At 63.4% G+C, this 14950-nt stretch overlaps 1 protein-coding gene across 1 annotated transcript in view; it reads right to left on the bottom strand.

Annotated features, from left to right (window-relative positions):
* Window positions 1-5822, bottom strand: part of LOC119248167 (putative uncharacterized protein ENSP00000383309) — a 30850-nt gene extending 25028 nt beyond the window's left edge. Inside the window, exons 1-3 of the mRNA XM_037515144.1 lie at window positions 5432-5822; window positions 4805-5090; window positions 1213-1365 (exon numbers count right to left, since the gene is read on the bottom strand). Of these exons, the coding sequence (XP_037371041.1) occupies window positions 1213-1365; window positions 4805-5090; window positions 5432-5822 (830 nt within the window). The remainder of the gene's footprint in view (window positions 1-1212; window positions 1366-4804; window positions 5091-5431) is intronic.
* Window positions 5823-14950: the final 9128 nt, after the last annotated feature.

Below are 14950 nucleotides of genomic sequence, written 5' to 3'. Positions count from 1 at the left end.
GGGCCAGGCTCTTGCCTTTGGGCCTGATCAGGCTTTTTAAAATAGAAAACATTTTTTAATCGCAAATGAATTCTAGGAGAAAAATGTGAACTTAAAAGCCTCCAAGCAGTCGCCTGAGGAGAGGAGAGTACCCCCCAGCAGGCCCTGCTGGCCCCCCGCAGCCTCGGGAGCCCCTCCCCGGGCCGGCCGCCCTGGCCAGCGTGGGCGCCTCCCAGCGCCGGGTCCTTCCCGCCCTGGCCGCCTAAACGCTGACCCGAGGTTCCCCTGATCTCCTCCCCAGGGGCGCCCGCCCCGAGTGGGGCCCAGTCCAGTCGCGGATGGGCCCAGAGGCTCCCGGGCTCCCTCGGTGGCCGAGCCGGCCTCTCCGACACCCTCGCTCCAGAGCCCCCAGCTGTGCCCTCCCCACGCGCCTCCCCCGGCTCCGCCTCCAGCTCCGTCGTCCGGCGGCCCTGGCCCAGCGCCCGGCTCCCTCGCGGCCCTATTAGGCAGACCCGGCCCCTCGCGTCCTTCAGATATGGAAATTCCCCGCAAATGCCCCCGCAGGATCTGGGAAACCCTCGCTCTGAAGAAGTCCAGCAGAACGCGCGTGCCACCCGGTGAATTAATTTTAAAGCGTGTGATTTGTGGACTCGGCCGAGGAGGGCCGGCCGCGGGCGGTTTGCTCCGTTTCATTTCGAAAGAGCAAAGCAGGAGGCGGCTCTGGGCCGCGGGGCCTGCGGGGCTGGGCGGGCGGCGAGGACACGCTGGACACCCACGCCCGCCGGGGGACGGTCATGAAGAATGTCCGCTCCGGAGGCTGTTTGACGGACGCGCTCGGCCCCGACGCGGCCTGTGAGGAGACGGGAGGCAGATGTGGTGGTGACGGGCCACGCGGCGCACGAAGTGTGGAAACAAGTCTTTGAATATTGAAAGAGAATGTAAGAATTCACTGTCATTGTTTCAAAACGAAACACAGAATCCGGAAGGCACGAGAAACAGAAAGGTGTGGCCTCATTACGTGGACGCTCCAAGGCCACAGCCAGGACCTCTGCGCGGGGAGAACGGACGTCTCCGCCCCGAGCGCCTGGCGGGCTGCGGCTCAGGGGGCCCGGGCCGAGGCGAGGAGGGGCTGCGGGCGCCCAGGAGGCTCAGGGGCCAGCGGGCTCGCTCAGACCTGCGTGGCCGCCGGGCCGGGCTCAGGTGAGGGTCGGGCCGACGGGACACAGAGCTTGCCGGTTGGAGCCGCCTCGGAAGCCGAAGGGAAGGCGCCGCGCCGCCCACTCCCGACGGTTCCCGAAGAGCCGGGAAACCCCGCCGTGGAGGGGGCAGCGGCCAAGGCTCAGCAGCCAAGGCCTGGGCCCCACGGCCGCTGTCCCCGGGCGAAGCCTGTGCCCAAGGGTGGGGCTGGAGGTGACGCCCCCGGAAATAAATCAGAAAGTGGAAGACGCTCGGGAACGGGCCCTCACGGGGATGAAAATACTCAAAGCAAATGAGCTCATAAATCACCACAAAAGCAATTCTTAACCCAGGGAGATATGGAGGTGGCCGGAGGGGCAGGGCGGGCCGCGGAGCGTCCAGTGAGCCTGGGGAGCGGGGTGGGTGGGGGCTGATGCTAACAGGGAAGAGACTGACCAGGCGTCAATTTAGAAAAGAAAGCAGAGAAACTCAAGCTGCCTGCAGCCCTGGAGGGTGTGTCCTGCGGACGCGGGCAGCGGGGGCACTGCCCCTCCTGCCCCTCCTGCCCCTCCTGCCCCTCCTGCCCCCCACCTGGCTTGGATGCTGGAGCCCAGCGCCCCCCCCCTCCCCCCCGGCTACAGGGCCTGCTCTGGTGGTGAAATGGGGTGGCCCTGGCCAGCCGCTCCCCTGCAGGGGATGAGGACGCTGACTGGGAATCCGTGGGCCTCAGGCGGCCTGGGCCTGACTGCGGGTGGGGTGCACCCCTGGCAGCACGGTCCCGGCAGACACCCCGGCTGGGGCCAGCGGCGGCAGGGGCCCAGGGAGGGCTCTGTGAGCTCCGGCTGGCAGGTGGGACCCCCGGGCCGCTGTCCTGGGGGCCGGCTCCCTCCCCCTCCCTGGGCTGGGAGCTGTCACCAGGCGTGCGTGGGCGTGTGTGCGTGTGCACGAGACACTCTCCATGTGCAAACAGGGTCAGTGACAAATGCCTGCACAGCAGCTTCCAAACCCTGAGCTTCTCCAGGGGACACGCAGAACCGCCGTCAGCCCGCGGGGGTCAGGAGGCTTGAGCCCGGCCCCCGCCTCGCAGGACACTGGTCCCCCAGCAGCTCCAGGGGACGCGCAGGGCGGAGCCCGCGGGCAGGAAGGGGTCCGGTGCGGGACACGGGGGGAGGGCAGACCGCACCCCCGCACCTGCCCTGCATCAGCCTGAGGTCCGCCCAGCTGGCCTGCTCCCCGGGGCTGCTGGAGGCCCCGGGGCCCCTGAGGCTGCCCCCTCCCCCTGCGGCGTTCACTATCTGGCGCTTTGCTTATTCCGAGGCTGTCGTGCTCCTGACCAAAATAAATTTTCTTTGCTTTTCTCTATTCCTATTAATTGTGATTTATATGAACTTAAAAGTCCTCCGTAGCAGTATTTATATTTAGAAGCTATAAATCACAGAGAATAGCTTTCTGTAGGACACACACCCTATGGGGCACACCCACTGCGCCAGTCACCTCTGCGCACACACACGCACACACTCACACACACGTGCACGCACACGCTCCCGGGCCCAGGGCCATCCCGCTCTGGCTTCGGCCACACCCGCTGCCTGGCCCGCGGCACAGGAAGGCCGCGCCCTGGGTCACCGCGGGGGTGCTGGCGTCCCCCAGGCCCCCCAACTCTCCGCCTCTCCCTTGCCGTAAGTGGGGAGCACCGGCTGCCGGCGCTGGGCGGGCACCCGACTCCCTCTGGCCACTGGTGTGCGGGAAGGACAGCGGCGGGTCCCCAGCAAAGGCGCGTAGGGTCCTCCCGTAGCGACTGTGGCCAGTGACAGCGGGGGGAGGAGTCACCCGCCGGCCCGCAACGCCCCGCTGCCCCCCGCATGCTCCGCCAAGCTCTTGTTGGCATCACGGGCTGGCGGGCGCGCCCCTGACCCCAGACCCGGCCTCTGCGGCGCCGCCGCTGGGATGAAGTAGCTGTTGTCTCCAGCTGCTCGGCCGGCCGGGCGCCTGCTCAGTGGCGTCGCCTCGGCACGTGAGAGGTGACGCGGGGCCGCCGCGGCGGGCAGGACCCCAGCAGGGCGGGCGGCGGGCCGGCTGCTCCGAGCAGGCAAGGCCCTCGGGCCTCGCGGGGGGCTCACAGCGGGAGCTGAGACAGGCTTGACTCAAAAAGGCTTGAACTTCAGTCAATCATTAAAAAATAATGAGATTGAAATGCATAAATTGTGGGGAATGCTCTGAAGTGGGTCACTTAGCCGCAGTGGACAGAGGTGAATGTCAAGCAGGAGGACGTGGGGGGTGGACAGAGCTGCAGCCGAGGGCCCGGCACAGGGACACCCGCCCCCCGCCCCGCGGTCAGCGCAGACGCCCCTGGAGACCGGCCCGGCCTTCCCGTCAAGGTCAGCACCGTCTCGTGTCAGACCCACTCGTGAAACTGAACGTCCGGCTACTGCTCACCCCCCGCCGTGTTGGGGGGCCTGCCGACCCCTGGGGGGGACCACCTGTGCAGGGGCCATGGGAGCCACCCTAGGCTTGCCCCAAGGTGTGGCTCTGTCCAGAGAGGACCTGGAAACCAGGCCCGACTCAGGGTAGAGGCTGAGCTGCTGGGGTGTGGGGCCAGGGCCCGCCCGGGGGACATGGGGGCGGGTGCAAGGAAGGAACGTGATGGTCACCCCAGGCCTTTCCACGCCAGCCTAAGGGACGGGCGGATTTGCTTTCCTTTCCACGCCTGCTGGGAGGCACTTTTGGGGGGTAGCGACGGAGAGCCGTGTGGGCCATTTGCCGGCGGGGCAGCAGCCAGGCTGACCCTTCAGTGACTCGAGCTTGGGGCAGGGCTGGGGCCGCGGCTGTGGAGCGGACTGGGCAGTGTCGAAGGGCAGGAAGAGATGAGGGAAGAGGGGGCAGCCGTGAGCAGGAGAGTCAGGGCGACCCTGAAGAAGGGGCGTGCCGGCCCAGGTAGAGGCTGAGCTGCTGGTGGGGAGAGGGCCGGACCCGCCCGCCCGCCCGCCCCGGGGAGGGCCGCAGGACAGCCAGGGACAGCGACCCGGACATCTCCGGGTTTGCTCCCCAGTGCGCCTCTCCCGCCACCCGCTGTCCTCCTGGGACAAGGTTTCGGGGAGACCAGAGCGTGCAGGACCCAGGACGTGCATCCTGAGCTCGGGCCAGGCCTGTCCCCGCAGGAAGGCCATGATAAGGCAGGAACCTTCATTTTTTTTGTATTATCAAATTCATCTCTTGTGATTTATCGATTTTCTTAAAAGGAAAGTAAATCCATTTTTTTTTATTTTTTCTCTGCTTATTACCAGACACTTGGGTCGGGACACACTGAACAAGAAGCTGTTAAATGTGTTCAAACAAAAAGCCTTCCGAATCCAGATCGATACGACTACATGGATATAGCTCTTAATGCTACAAAGAAAAATGTAGAAAATTTCATCAAAACACGCTGCGCGACGCCTGCGGGGGGGCCGGCCGCTGGGGGAGCAGATGCCACCCGCCGGCAGGGCCTGAGCCCTGGGCAGAGGCGCCGCCGGGCAGGGCCTGGCTTCTGGCCAGAGCAGCGGGCGCCGGGGACCCTGGGGACTGCGGGTTCTGGGGTTCACACCCCGCCTCCCGCCTCCCCGGCCGTGCCATGGCCCTCGCATTCAAGCAGTTTGAGGGCTAAGCTCACAGCGAGACGGCAGGCTCCGTCCCAGACTGGCCGCTGCTGCCCTGGCGAGACACACGCAGACTGGACAGCAAAGGCCGGGCAGAGGCGGGCTCCACCCTCGCCGCCCAGACGGGCCGGGACCGCAGGCCAGAAGGGGCTGCAGCCGCCAGCATGAGAGGGACGCGGCTCCTCCCCGGAGGCCAATGAGCCCTGAGCTGACAAGCCGGGGCGTGGGCTCCTGGGAGACCCCTGGGCACCACCTGGCCCAGGCGGCCACCGACAGGGGGCGGCAGCATGGGGGGTGCTCCTGCACGTGGACGCAGGGACACTCAGGTCCGGGACAGGGGCTTGGAACGCTCCCGGGAGCAGGCGGGCGGCGAGGAGGGCCTGCTGGATCCTGCCAGGGACACGCCGGCCGGACGCAGAGCAGGAGGCTTGGAGAGCAAACCCGGGGCCTGGGAGAGGCGCCGGAGCCCCACGTCAGCGCCAAGGCGGGCAAGCGTGACGCCGAGAAAACGTCCACAGAAAACTCTGCAAACACGAAGGAGACACGCGGACCAGCGGCCCCAGCAAGCGCAGCGGCCGAGGAGGAGACCTGGAGCGCGTGGCCCCATGCGGGCGAGGCCGCGGCGGATGGACGGCGCCTACGGGAAGCTCCCACGGGCGCCACGACACGCTGACCAGTCCGCGGGGGCCGGTTCTCCTGCGCACACCGAGTCAAACAGTCTGGTCGTCTGTTAACACCAGACAAGCGACTCCACAGCCAACAGAGGCAGCGGCCGGAGCAGGGCGTCGCGGTGGGCACGGAGCTCGTCCCGCAGGTGCGGCTGGCGCGCAGGGCAGCCCCCGGGCCGTAGCCGGCGGCAGGACGGCCCGGGTGACGGGAGAGGGAGCGACCACGGCGTCGTCGGAGCCGGCTGCGCCCCGTCCTCCTCGGGCGGGCGAGCAGGTGCAGTCGGCCAGCATGGAGCGGGGCCAGGATCCGGGCCCTCCTGGGGCTCACCCAGCGGGAGGAAGACGCACACCCAGGCCCATGCATTTGCCCAGACAGAGCGCCCAGCGCCCGGGCATGCTTGCTGATAATAATGGAATTAAGTCCCAAATCAATAATGGAAAGATAACAGGAGGCTCTCCAAACAGTGGGGAATTAAACAAAACACTTTTAAACACTGCTCAGGTTAAAGAGGCGGCGTCGGGGGAAATTAGCAGCGGGCGCCGGGGGAGCAGCGCATCGGTGTTGTCCCGCTTGTGGCGAGTGGCCGGGGCGCTGGGGGGTCAGGGCGCCGACCGCCACGTTAGGGGCGAAGGAAAGTCTTGAATGATTCATCTGAGCGTCACTTTAAGGACCTGGAAACTGAAGGGCAGATAAAGCCACAGCAGGAGAAGAAAGGGAATTAAACAGACAAGAGCCGCCTCGATCAATCTGGAAACAGAAGATGACAGAGAATGGAAACGGGTCCTTCGGAGCGATCAATAACATTGACAAGCACGAGCCAGGCTGCCCAGAAATAGGAGAGGTGTAAAAATGACCAGCTTCAGGCATTTTCTGGGGACACCAAAGGGTAGGAAGGGGCGCCACACCTCCGTCGACACGGGTGCCCAAGCCCACACACGCGCGGCACCCCCAGCTCGCCACGCAGCCAGCGCCCTCGACCCCGCGGCGGGCCTGGTCAGCAGCCGTGAGCGCGGGGTGAAGGGTCACCAGCTCGGGCGAGCAGCTGCAAGCGTTTGGCCGCGCCCTGTCCACACCGCGCTGGGGACACCGGGGCAGCTGCCCCCCGGCGGGCGAGGCCGATTCCCGCTGGCTTCCACGGCCACACGGGACACGCAGATGAGGCCAGGGCTGCGGGCGGCGGAGCTCGGCACACCCCTCCTTGCTGATGCACCCCTCAAGCCCACCTCCCCTCCGCCTGCCCCTGCCTTCCGGGGCCTGCGACTTCAGGCCTGGGGGCCAGTGTCCAGCGAGGGCCTGCCTGCCCTCATGGCCGGCTGGGAGAGGAACCCCCGCCGCCTGGCTGGAAGGGGCGCCCCGGCAGGCCTGGAGCCGCCGGCCGAGGCGGAGGCCCCGTGGGGGGCCGGGAGGGCCCGGCGGGGTGTGCGGTCTTTGATTTGCTTTATTGTTGGGCTTCACCCAGCTAATGGGACACACACGTCTTCTCACACAGGAGAATCACTCTCCTCCTGCCCCAGGAGAGGAAGACATCCCCGGCCGGGAGACAGACAGTGTTTTTATGGGACTTTTAATGCCTTTGAGTATTAAACTTTCATAATGTTTTTAAAAATTCAGGAGGGAACTTGGAAACGCGATGAATCCTGTGGCCTGCCTGTTGGCCGGCGGCGCTGGAGCCCCAGGGCTGAGAGCAGCCCACCCCCAGCCTGCAGCCCCGCACCCCCGGCTCCCCAGCCTGCAGCCCTGCACCCCTGAACCCCTCAGCTGGCAGCCCTGAGCCCCTGGGCTGCGTGGGGTTATGTCCTCCGGGCTCACCCACGAAGCCGCAGGCGGCTGGAGCCTCCTAAAGACCGAGTACTGTCTCTTGTCTATGTACAAAGCTCCAAAGTTGAAGAGGCTCCCCAACCCTTGAACAGCGCCCCGGGAAGACACCGGTTCCTGAGACAATGTCTGTAAAGACCCGAGAGCCTCTCAGATGCGTCATTCTCTGAAAAGTGGGTCTTCAAGCAGCAGGCGACACCCAGCCATCTCGTGCGTGGAAATTCCAGCTGCTTCTCCGCTTACCGCTGAGGCCTCCCCCAGAGGCTGCTGCCAAGGCCGCCGGGGCCATGGTGAACAGGGCAGACACGTCACTGAGCCGCCAGCCACGTTTCCCGGCTCCACCCCAGGAGAGGCCGCTGGGCTCGAGTTGTCCGAGGCCAGGCCCCTGGCCCCTGGGGCCCACCCTCTGCCCGCGCAGGGCCCCTGCCCACCGGCCTCGGGCTTCAGCAGCGACCGGCCCCACGCCCCGCCGCCCAGCAGCACCTCATCACATCCTGGGGGTGACTCCGACTTCCTTGTACCCTGCTGGCCGCTGTGTGTCTTTTTAGGAAAACCGTATCCGTTCAAGCCCCTTGGCCACTTTTAATCGTTTTATTTTTCTGCTGTTCAGTTACATGAATTCATGCATCTTGGATTTTAACCCCGTCTCAGATACGTGGCTTGTAAGTATGTTCTCCTAACCCCCGGGTGCCTTGCTCCGCTGTGCAAAGCCTTTCTAGTTTGATGTGAACGTACGTGGTTATTCACGTAATTCTGCTTTTGTTGACTGAACTTCTGGCATCGTAGCCACATATTCACTGCCAAGAGCAACATCAGGAGCTTCCCCCCTTGTTTCTCATATGAGTGTTGTGGCTTCAGTCTGATGTCTGCCTCTAACCCAGTTTGAGTTGGTTTTTGTGTGTGATGGAAGGTAAGGGCCCGATTTCTTTCTTTTGTGGATAAACAGTTTTCCCAACATCATTTATTAAAGAGACCACCCTTTCTCCACGGTGTATTCTTGGCACCGCTGCTAATATCTGGTTGACTGTACGTGCTCGCTCAGTCTATGTGCCTGTTATCCTGCCCGTGCCATACTGTTTTGACTGCCGTTGCTTTGTAATGTAATTTGAAGTCAGGAAATGGGGCGACTCTAATTCTAGTCTTCCTCCTTAGACTTGGTCTGTTACTTGAAGATTTGTGGTCCCATCTGGATTCCAGCTGTTTTTTCTATTTCTGTGAATCCTGCCATTGGAATTTTGATAAGGGTTAGGCTTGCACTGAATTGCTATATCACTTTGGGCATAACTTTATCAATATGATTCCATGGACATGGGTTAGCTTTCCATTTATTACATCTGCTTTAATATCACTCACCAGTGTTTACAGTCTGCAATGCGTGTCTCTTTCCCCATGTTGGTGAATTTATTCCTAAGAATTTCATTCTTTATGACAGTAGCATAAATAGGACTATTTTCTCATTTTCTTTTCTCGTTGGTATAGAGATACAGCTGATATTTCTATGTTGGCTCTGTATCCTGCAACTCCTGGATTTGTCTATTCATTCGAGTGGTTTTCTTGTGGTCTTAAAGGTTTTCTACCTATAGATCAAACTGAATTCAGCAACACATCAAAAAGCCCAGACACCACGACTCGTAACAGAATGAAAGATAAAAGCCACGAGAGCATTTCAGCAAAGGCAGGAAAAGTGTTTGACAAAGTTCAACATCTGTTCACGATAAAGTCTCTCAATAAAATAGTTATAAAAGGAAGTATCCTCAGCGCAATAAAGACCGTCTGTGAAGAGCTCACAGCTGATGTCGCAACCAAGGGGACAACCTAACACTGTGCCTCTCGCCTGACCCCAGTGAGGCGCCTGCCTCCCTCTTCCCTTCAGGGTGGAGCTTGAGGCCGGCCAGCGCTGTCGGATGTGACCAATTACTGAGTGACCTCCAGGTCCAGCAGGGAGAAGCAAGACGGCCTGTTTCCTGGGGACGGGGCCCTGCAGGGAGCACGCGTGATTTTAAATATGAAAACAGGCTCTCGGGCGGGGGCGGCCCACGCCGAAGGGCGTCTTCCAGAGAGAACAACCACCCGCTGCTCACGACGCCTGGAGACGGACCAGACTGGACGCGGGTGCCAGACACTAATGGCCTCTGATGGTGCTCGGTCGATCGCGTGTCCACTTTAAGGGGAGAAAAAAGGATCTTAAGGACTACTTTGCGCCTTACTCGAAAATCAATTCTGGCGAGATTGGAGACGTGGGTTTGAAAGTTAAAAGTATAAATCTGTTGGAGGAAGCACGGGAAGAGAGCGCATAAACTCTGGGTGGGCAGCGTTAGCAGTCATCATCGCGGGGGCATCGAGGGTATTTCGGAAGCATATTTTAAACAAAATAGCACAGACTGAAATATTCTACCGGAAAACCTGCATTCAGGGAACTTCTGGTCTAAACAGAAGCAGGTGCGCTGGGTAGGGCCCCCGCAGGAGGAGCCGCGGCAAGGAGCAGGGAGCGCCGGGCCGGCCTTGAGGCGGACGCCCAGCTCGGCCACGGAGCAGAGTCAGCGTGAGTCCCGACACCCGCTGCTAGCGCCGGGACGAAACAGAAAACAGCCCCGAAGAGGAACCGCAACGTTAAGGGAGAAATGGTAAAATCCTGGAAGTTGTAGAGAAGACGTGCGAGGCCAAGGAGGCTGCAGCAGAGACGCAAAGGGTCAAACCTTTGGGAAAGCGATGGATAAAAAAGGAGAAAAATAACAAGTGTTCAGAGTAAAACAGCTTATCGATGGGGTCGGAAAATATAATACTGTCTTGGAGCCAAGTTTGTGCCCATAAATTTAATGTCTATGATGAAATGGGAAGTTTATAGAAAACTATAAAGTGCCCGAAACCCGCAGCAGACGGTGAGCCCGTGGAAGCCGCAGGCCCCGTCCGCAGCCTCTCGCCCCCCAGCCCGGCCCGGCGAGGCTTCAAGAAGGGGAGTTTGGGGGAAGGTCTCCCCAGCCCGGCGGGAACAAGTGTTTGCTTTCAAATCCAGGGGTGAGGCGAGGGGCTCCCCGTGCCTGCGTAGGGCTGGCGTGTCCCTGACGCCAGAGCCGCAGACGCCGCGAAACGGCGGCCGAGTCTGCCGTGCAGACAGGCCCAGACGCCCTCCGTGGAGGCGCAGCTCACAGGCCCGTGGCCGCCGAGGACTGACGCCGCGAGGACCTCAGGAACGCGCCGCCGTGTCGGCCCTCAGGAGAGGGTCCATCCACGGGCCCGACTGCCTGCAGGGGCGCGGGAGGAAAAGCCCGACGCAGCGCGGGAGGATGCGTCGCCAACGCGAGCTGTAACTTCCAGCCAGACAGGGACGCAGCCAACCACCTCGGGACCACGCTGGCCCTGGCGCCCAGCAGAGGGGCGGAGAGAGGCCGAGTCCACGCCGGGGCGTCTGGGCTGGGCCCTCACACGTGGGAGGGAGCGAGGCGCCGCCGGGCTGTCCAGGCGAGGCCGCAGGGGCTGATGGCGCTGGAGGCAGAGCCCGGGGATGCGGGCACCGAGGCCCGGCCCTGCCGCCAGACCCGGGGTCATGACACAGCGCGGAGGGCCCGAGACTCAGCCCGAGCCCGGGCGGGGCGCACCCAGTGTCCCCTGCTCAGGTGCGGGCGCGAGAGCCGCTGCGGAGGAGACCGGCCCCCGACAGCCGCCGAGGGGGCCCCGCCAGGCTCCCGCAGGCCCGGCTGGGCAGAGAGGAGGACGGCCAAGCTCCCTCCAGCTCCCCAGCTGGGACGCCGCGCTCCTGGCTGCCGGGCCTGGCCCGGCCTCCTGGTCCTGCCGGCCGCTGGCCCCCAGCCGGTTCCCAGGGCCCCCGCCTGCATGACCCAGATCCTCTGGCTTGTTCCTGGCCCCGCTGGAAATCGTAACCACCGCAAGGCCAAGGAAACCGTGCTGCGTGTCCCCCCGGCCGAAGCCAGCGAGGTCTTTGAAAGAGAAAGTGAGCTTCCGTGGACGAGCTTCAAGGGGACAGGACCACGCCTGCCCCTGCCGGGTGGCGCTTTCCAAGACAATGACCAGCAGCGTCGGTGTCCAGCAGAGGCCGCGGAGGCTCAGCACCGGCCCGCGCCTCTGAGGACGTTCGTCCGAAAGACCGAGCGGGAGGCACACGCCTGGGAAAGCCAGGCCGAGTTACCAGGGCCCCCCGGGACGGAGCCCAGAGCACGGCCGGGCTGGGCGGATGCAGTGGGGGGTTGGCAGTTGCAGGAGGGAGGTGGCTGCTCCAGGCTGTCCCTGGGGGCCAGTGACCCCGGGCAGGAGAGGCCTTGAGTGTCTCGGGACTGGCCCCCACGCGAGCACATCCCTGGGGGCTATGCGGCCGGTAGAGGGGCTCCTCTGAGCTCTGAGATCCACGGGGGACCCCCCCAGCAGCTGGACGAGCACACCCCCCGCCCCGGACGTGCCTGACCCGCGGGGCGCCGGCCTGGCTCAGGTCAGACACGGGCCCATGCGGGGCCGGGCGAGGGGCGCTGCCTGGGGCAGAGTCCGGCCAGCCCGCTTGTTGTCTGCGTGGGAAAATAAACGCCTGCAGGCGGCGGAGCACTGAGGCCGTGGAGCACCGAGGCCGTGGGAGCACCAGGGACGAGCCCTGCTGCAGAGTTTGGGCTTTCTCGGCAAGAGGCCAAGTGTGTCTCCGTTGGCTGCTGGGGGGCGGGGGAGGCTGCAGCGAGCCGGCCGCACAGGAGCGGGGGGCGGGGAGCAACACAGAGGTGCCAAGGACAGACCGGGCCCCTGCTGGCTTGCTGGAGGAGGCTCCCGCTGTCCGGAGACCCCAGGGTCTTCCTCCTGCCTGGGGCCTGAGGATGAAGGGCAGGAGACACCCCCCGGACAGACCCCAGCAGCAGCAGGTAGGGCCCGAGCGTGGGCTCCGCCCGGCCGGGCACCCCTGGATAACGAGGCAGCAGAGCCGCGAGTCCCGCCCGCAGCGTGGAGGGGGCCCCGCCGCGAGGGGCTCCATTTGTCAAGAAGCACAGCTCAAGGTGACCCGGCCGCTTCCGGAGCCGCCGCTCCCGCAGACAGGCCTGCGGCTGGGCCGGCGGAGACCTGCTTCGTCACCGCGGCGCGTGGAGCTCGGCCGCGGCTGGCAGGGAGAGGGAGCGGCGGCTCGCACTGAGCTCAGCTCCCAGGGTGCAGGATGTTAAATCAATCAAACTAAATTAAAAGCGCCGGCCATCTCTTGAACCCAGGGTTCAGGGACAGCCCTTTCTTCTCGTTCCAGCTGCTTCCCGGGAGGACGCCTGCCTGGGGGGGTCTGCCCGGGCCTGGTGATTTCAATTATTTAAAGATGGAGCCGGCGGGCTGTGGGCAACGTCTTCCACCCCAGGGCTGGACGGCTCCCTGGCGCAGGGCTGGGGGACGTCCTGCTGGCTGGGAGGGCCGCACGGGTTGTCCCCACGGGCTTAGGAGGGCCCCCGGCTGCAAGCCGGCTCTGGTGCCCAGGCTCGGGGCTCACCCGCCCAAGGCAGCGCGGCACAGGAGGACCCACGCTTCCCAGCCCAGCCCACCCCACTACCAGCCAGGGGTGCTGCGGGGGCCGGCTAACCTCCCCGGACCACCCTCCACTGCCACTGGCCCGCCCCAGCCGCTCTCGGGGCCTGGTCCCTCGGGCATGGTGCCAGCACCCACCCTTCCGCCCAGTACTTAGGTCGAGGGGAACAAAACACCCCTCGCTCAGGGAGGGGCAGCCAAGAGGCAGGCCTGTGCCAGTCGTGTGTTTCCTCCTAAGGACAGAGCGGGGTGTGCACCCAAAGTGAGGCGGGGGCACCTGGAGGGCTGCTCGGAGGAGGCATGGAAACTGAGACCCGTAGAACCAGGAGCTGAGGGGCTCCCGGCCCAGAGAAGGGGCCCAGAGGCCCCAGGCTGGCCACCCACTCCCTGGGATGGGGGTGGAGACAGCAGATCCCAGGACCGTGGTCGTGAGAGGACGGTGGGCACCAGGGTGGGGCCCCTGCAGGCCCGGGGGCCGTGGCGGCCTGGCTTCTCCTGAGGCCGAGCAGAGCCAGGTGTGGGCCTTGATCAGCCGTGCAGGGCCCGTCTCTGTAACAGGCCCCCCGGCGCCCACGGGCACAGGTGACGCTCGGCCTGCGCCCCGCCGCTCAGCCGCCCCGTCAGCTCCACTGGCAGGGATCTGGCGACGCCCCCGGCCGCTCACCCCTGTTTGACCCACCTTTCCGAAAGGCCGTTTCTAACTGCCGCACTGATGGCTGAAGCCTCCTCTGCACCCCGACAAAGGGGCGGCTTCTCCAGGAGGACAGAACAACCCTCGCTGTGGGCGCCAAGCAGTGTGGGGAGAGATGGCGCTGTGGGAGGGCAGGACGAGTCCCCTGCTGCCGTCGTCCGTCGTGCACCCTGCGTCTGGAAACGGACGCTCCAGTAGGAAGGACGCGGGCGAGGACGTCGCTGCCCTGAACACCGTCAACCACCGGGGCGTGACGGGCAGCCTCATGGCTCATCAACAACAGGACACGCGTCCCCTCCAGCTCACACGGCGCACAGCCGGAGCCACGGCGCCGGGCCACTGATAACACCCACTTAACAAGTTTAAGTGAGAAAAAACCAGACAATGTCTGCTTGCTGAAGACGTTGGAAATGGATGGAAACAATACAAAAATATGACTAGAAAGTTCTGAAACACGTGGCGATTAAATAACATATGAATTGAAAAGATCACAATATCAATTAAAATATTTCCAATGCGGCCTCCCCTGGTGGCTCAGGCGGTTGAGCGCCGCGCTGTGAAGCTGTCCGCAGCCTCTGCAGCACCAGTTGGATCCCGGTAAGGGTCCCACACGGCGCTCAGACCTCTCCTGTCTCGCCCGCTGCTCCCCTCAGCAGTGGATTTTGTCAGTCGGCCTGTTCTGCTCCCCGCTCTGGCTCTGGTGAATCCTCTCACCCTCCCGCGCTTCTGGTCTGTACCCTGGTTCTTGTATAAATAAATAAATAAACAAACAAATAAATAAAATATTTCCAACGAAAGGAAGAGAGAATACAAGTTATCAAAATGCGGGATGCAGCAACAGCAGCGTTGGCAGGCCCGTTTCCAGCCCTGAATGGCTCTACTAGAAAAGAAGAACAGACTAAAATCTGTCGTCTACGCTTCCTCCTAAGGGAGCTGGGAAAGCAGGCGCAGGCTGCATCCCACGGAAGGAGAGGAAACAAGTCACGAAAATCAAATCAATGAAATGGAAAACAAAATTGTAGAGAAAATAAGCAAACCCAGCGCCGATGCTTTAAGGAAGATCAATTAAATCAATGTCTCTAACCAGCCAAGGGGAAAAAACAGACAAATTGCAAAGAGGAAGGAAGGGGGTGGGGGCGCAGCCGGGCGACCACGGGCCTGAGGTCACGAAAGCCTGCGGGGAGCGAGCCGCGCCGCGGATCTGCGAGCTGAGGCGAACCGGAGCCAGCTCTTGAGAGGCAGCGTCTGAACCCCACGAGGAGAGACGGGCGGCCTGCGGGGCCGCGTCCACGTCCACGGAAGGGAAGCGGGAATCAAGGACTTTCCGGAACGGAGCGCCCGAAGCCCGTGCGCTCACCCGCGCGCCGCCAAGCAGTTAAGGAAGAAATGGCGCCGTTTCTCGCCCGTCCCTTGCAGACGCTGGAAGCAGAGGCGCCATTTCCTCTATGGCATCGGGCACTAGGCTGGCATCAAAACTGGACAAACGCGT

The sequence above is a fragment of the Talpa occidentalis genome, unplaced genomic scaffold (genome assembly GCF_014898055.3).
Source record: "Talpa occidentalis isolate TD23 unplaced genomic scaffold, MPIMG_talOcc4v2.1 talOcc4.16, whole genome shotgun sequence".
In the NCBI taxonomy this organism is placed as follows: domain Eukaryota; kingdom Metazoa; phylum Chordata; class Mammalia; order Eulipotyphla; family Talpidae; genus Talpa; species Talpa occidentalis.
Note: the sequence above shows the minus strand (reverse complement) of the source record. Positions and strands in the feature narration are given on the sequence as shown.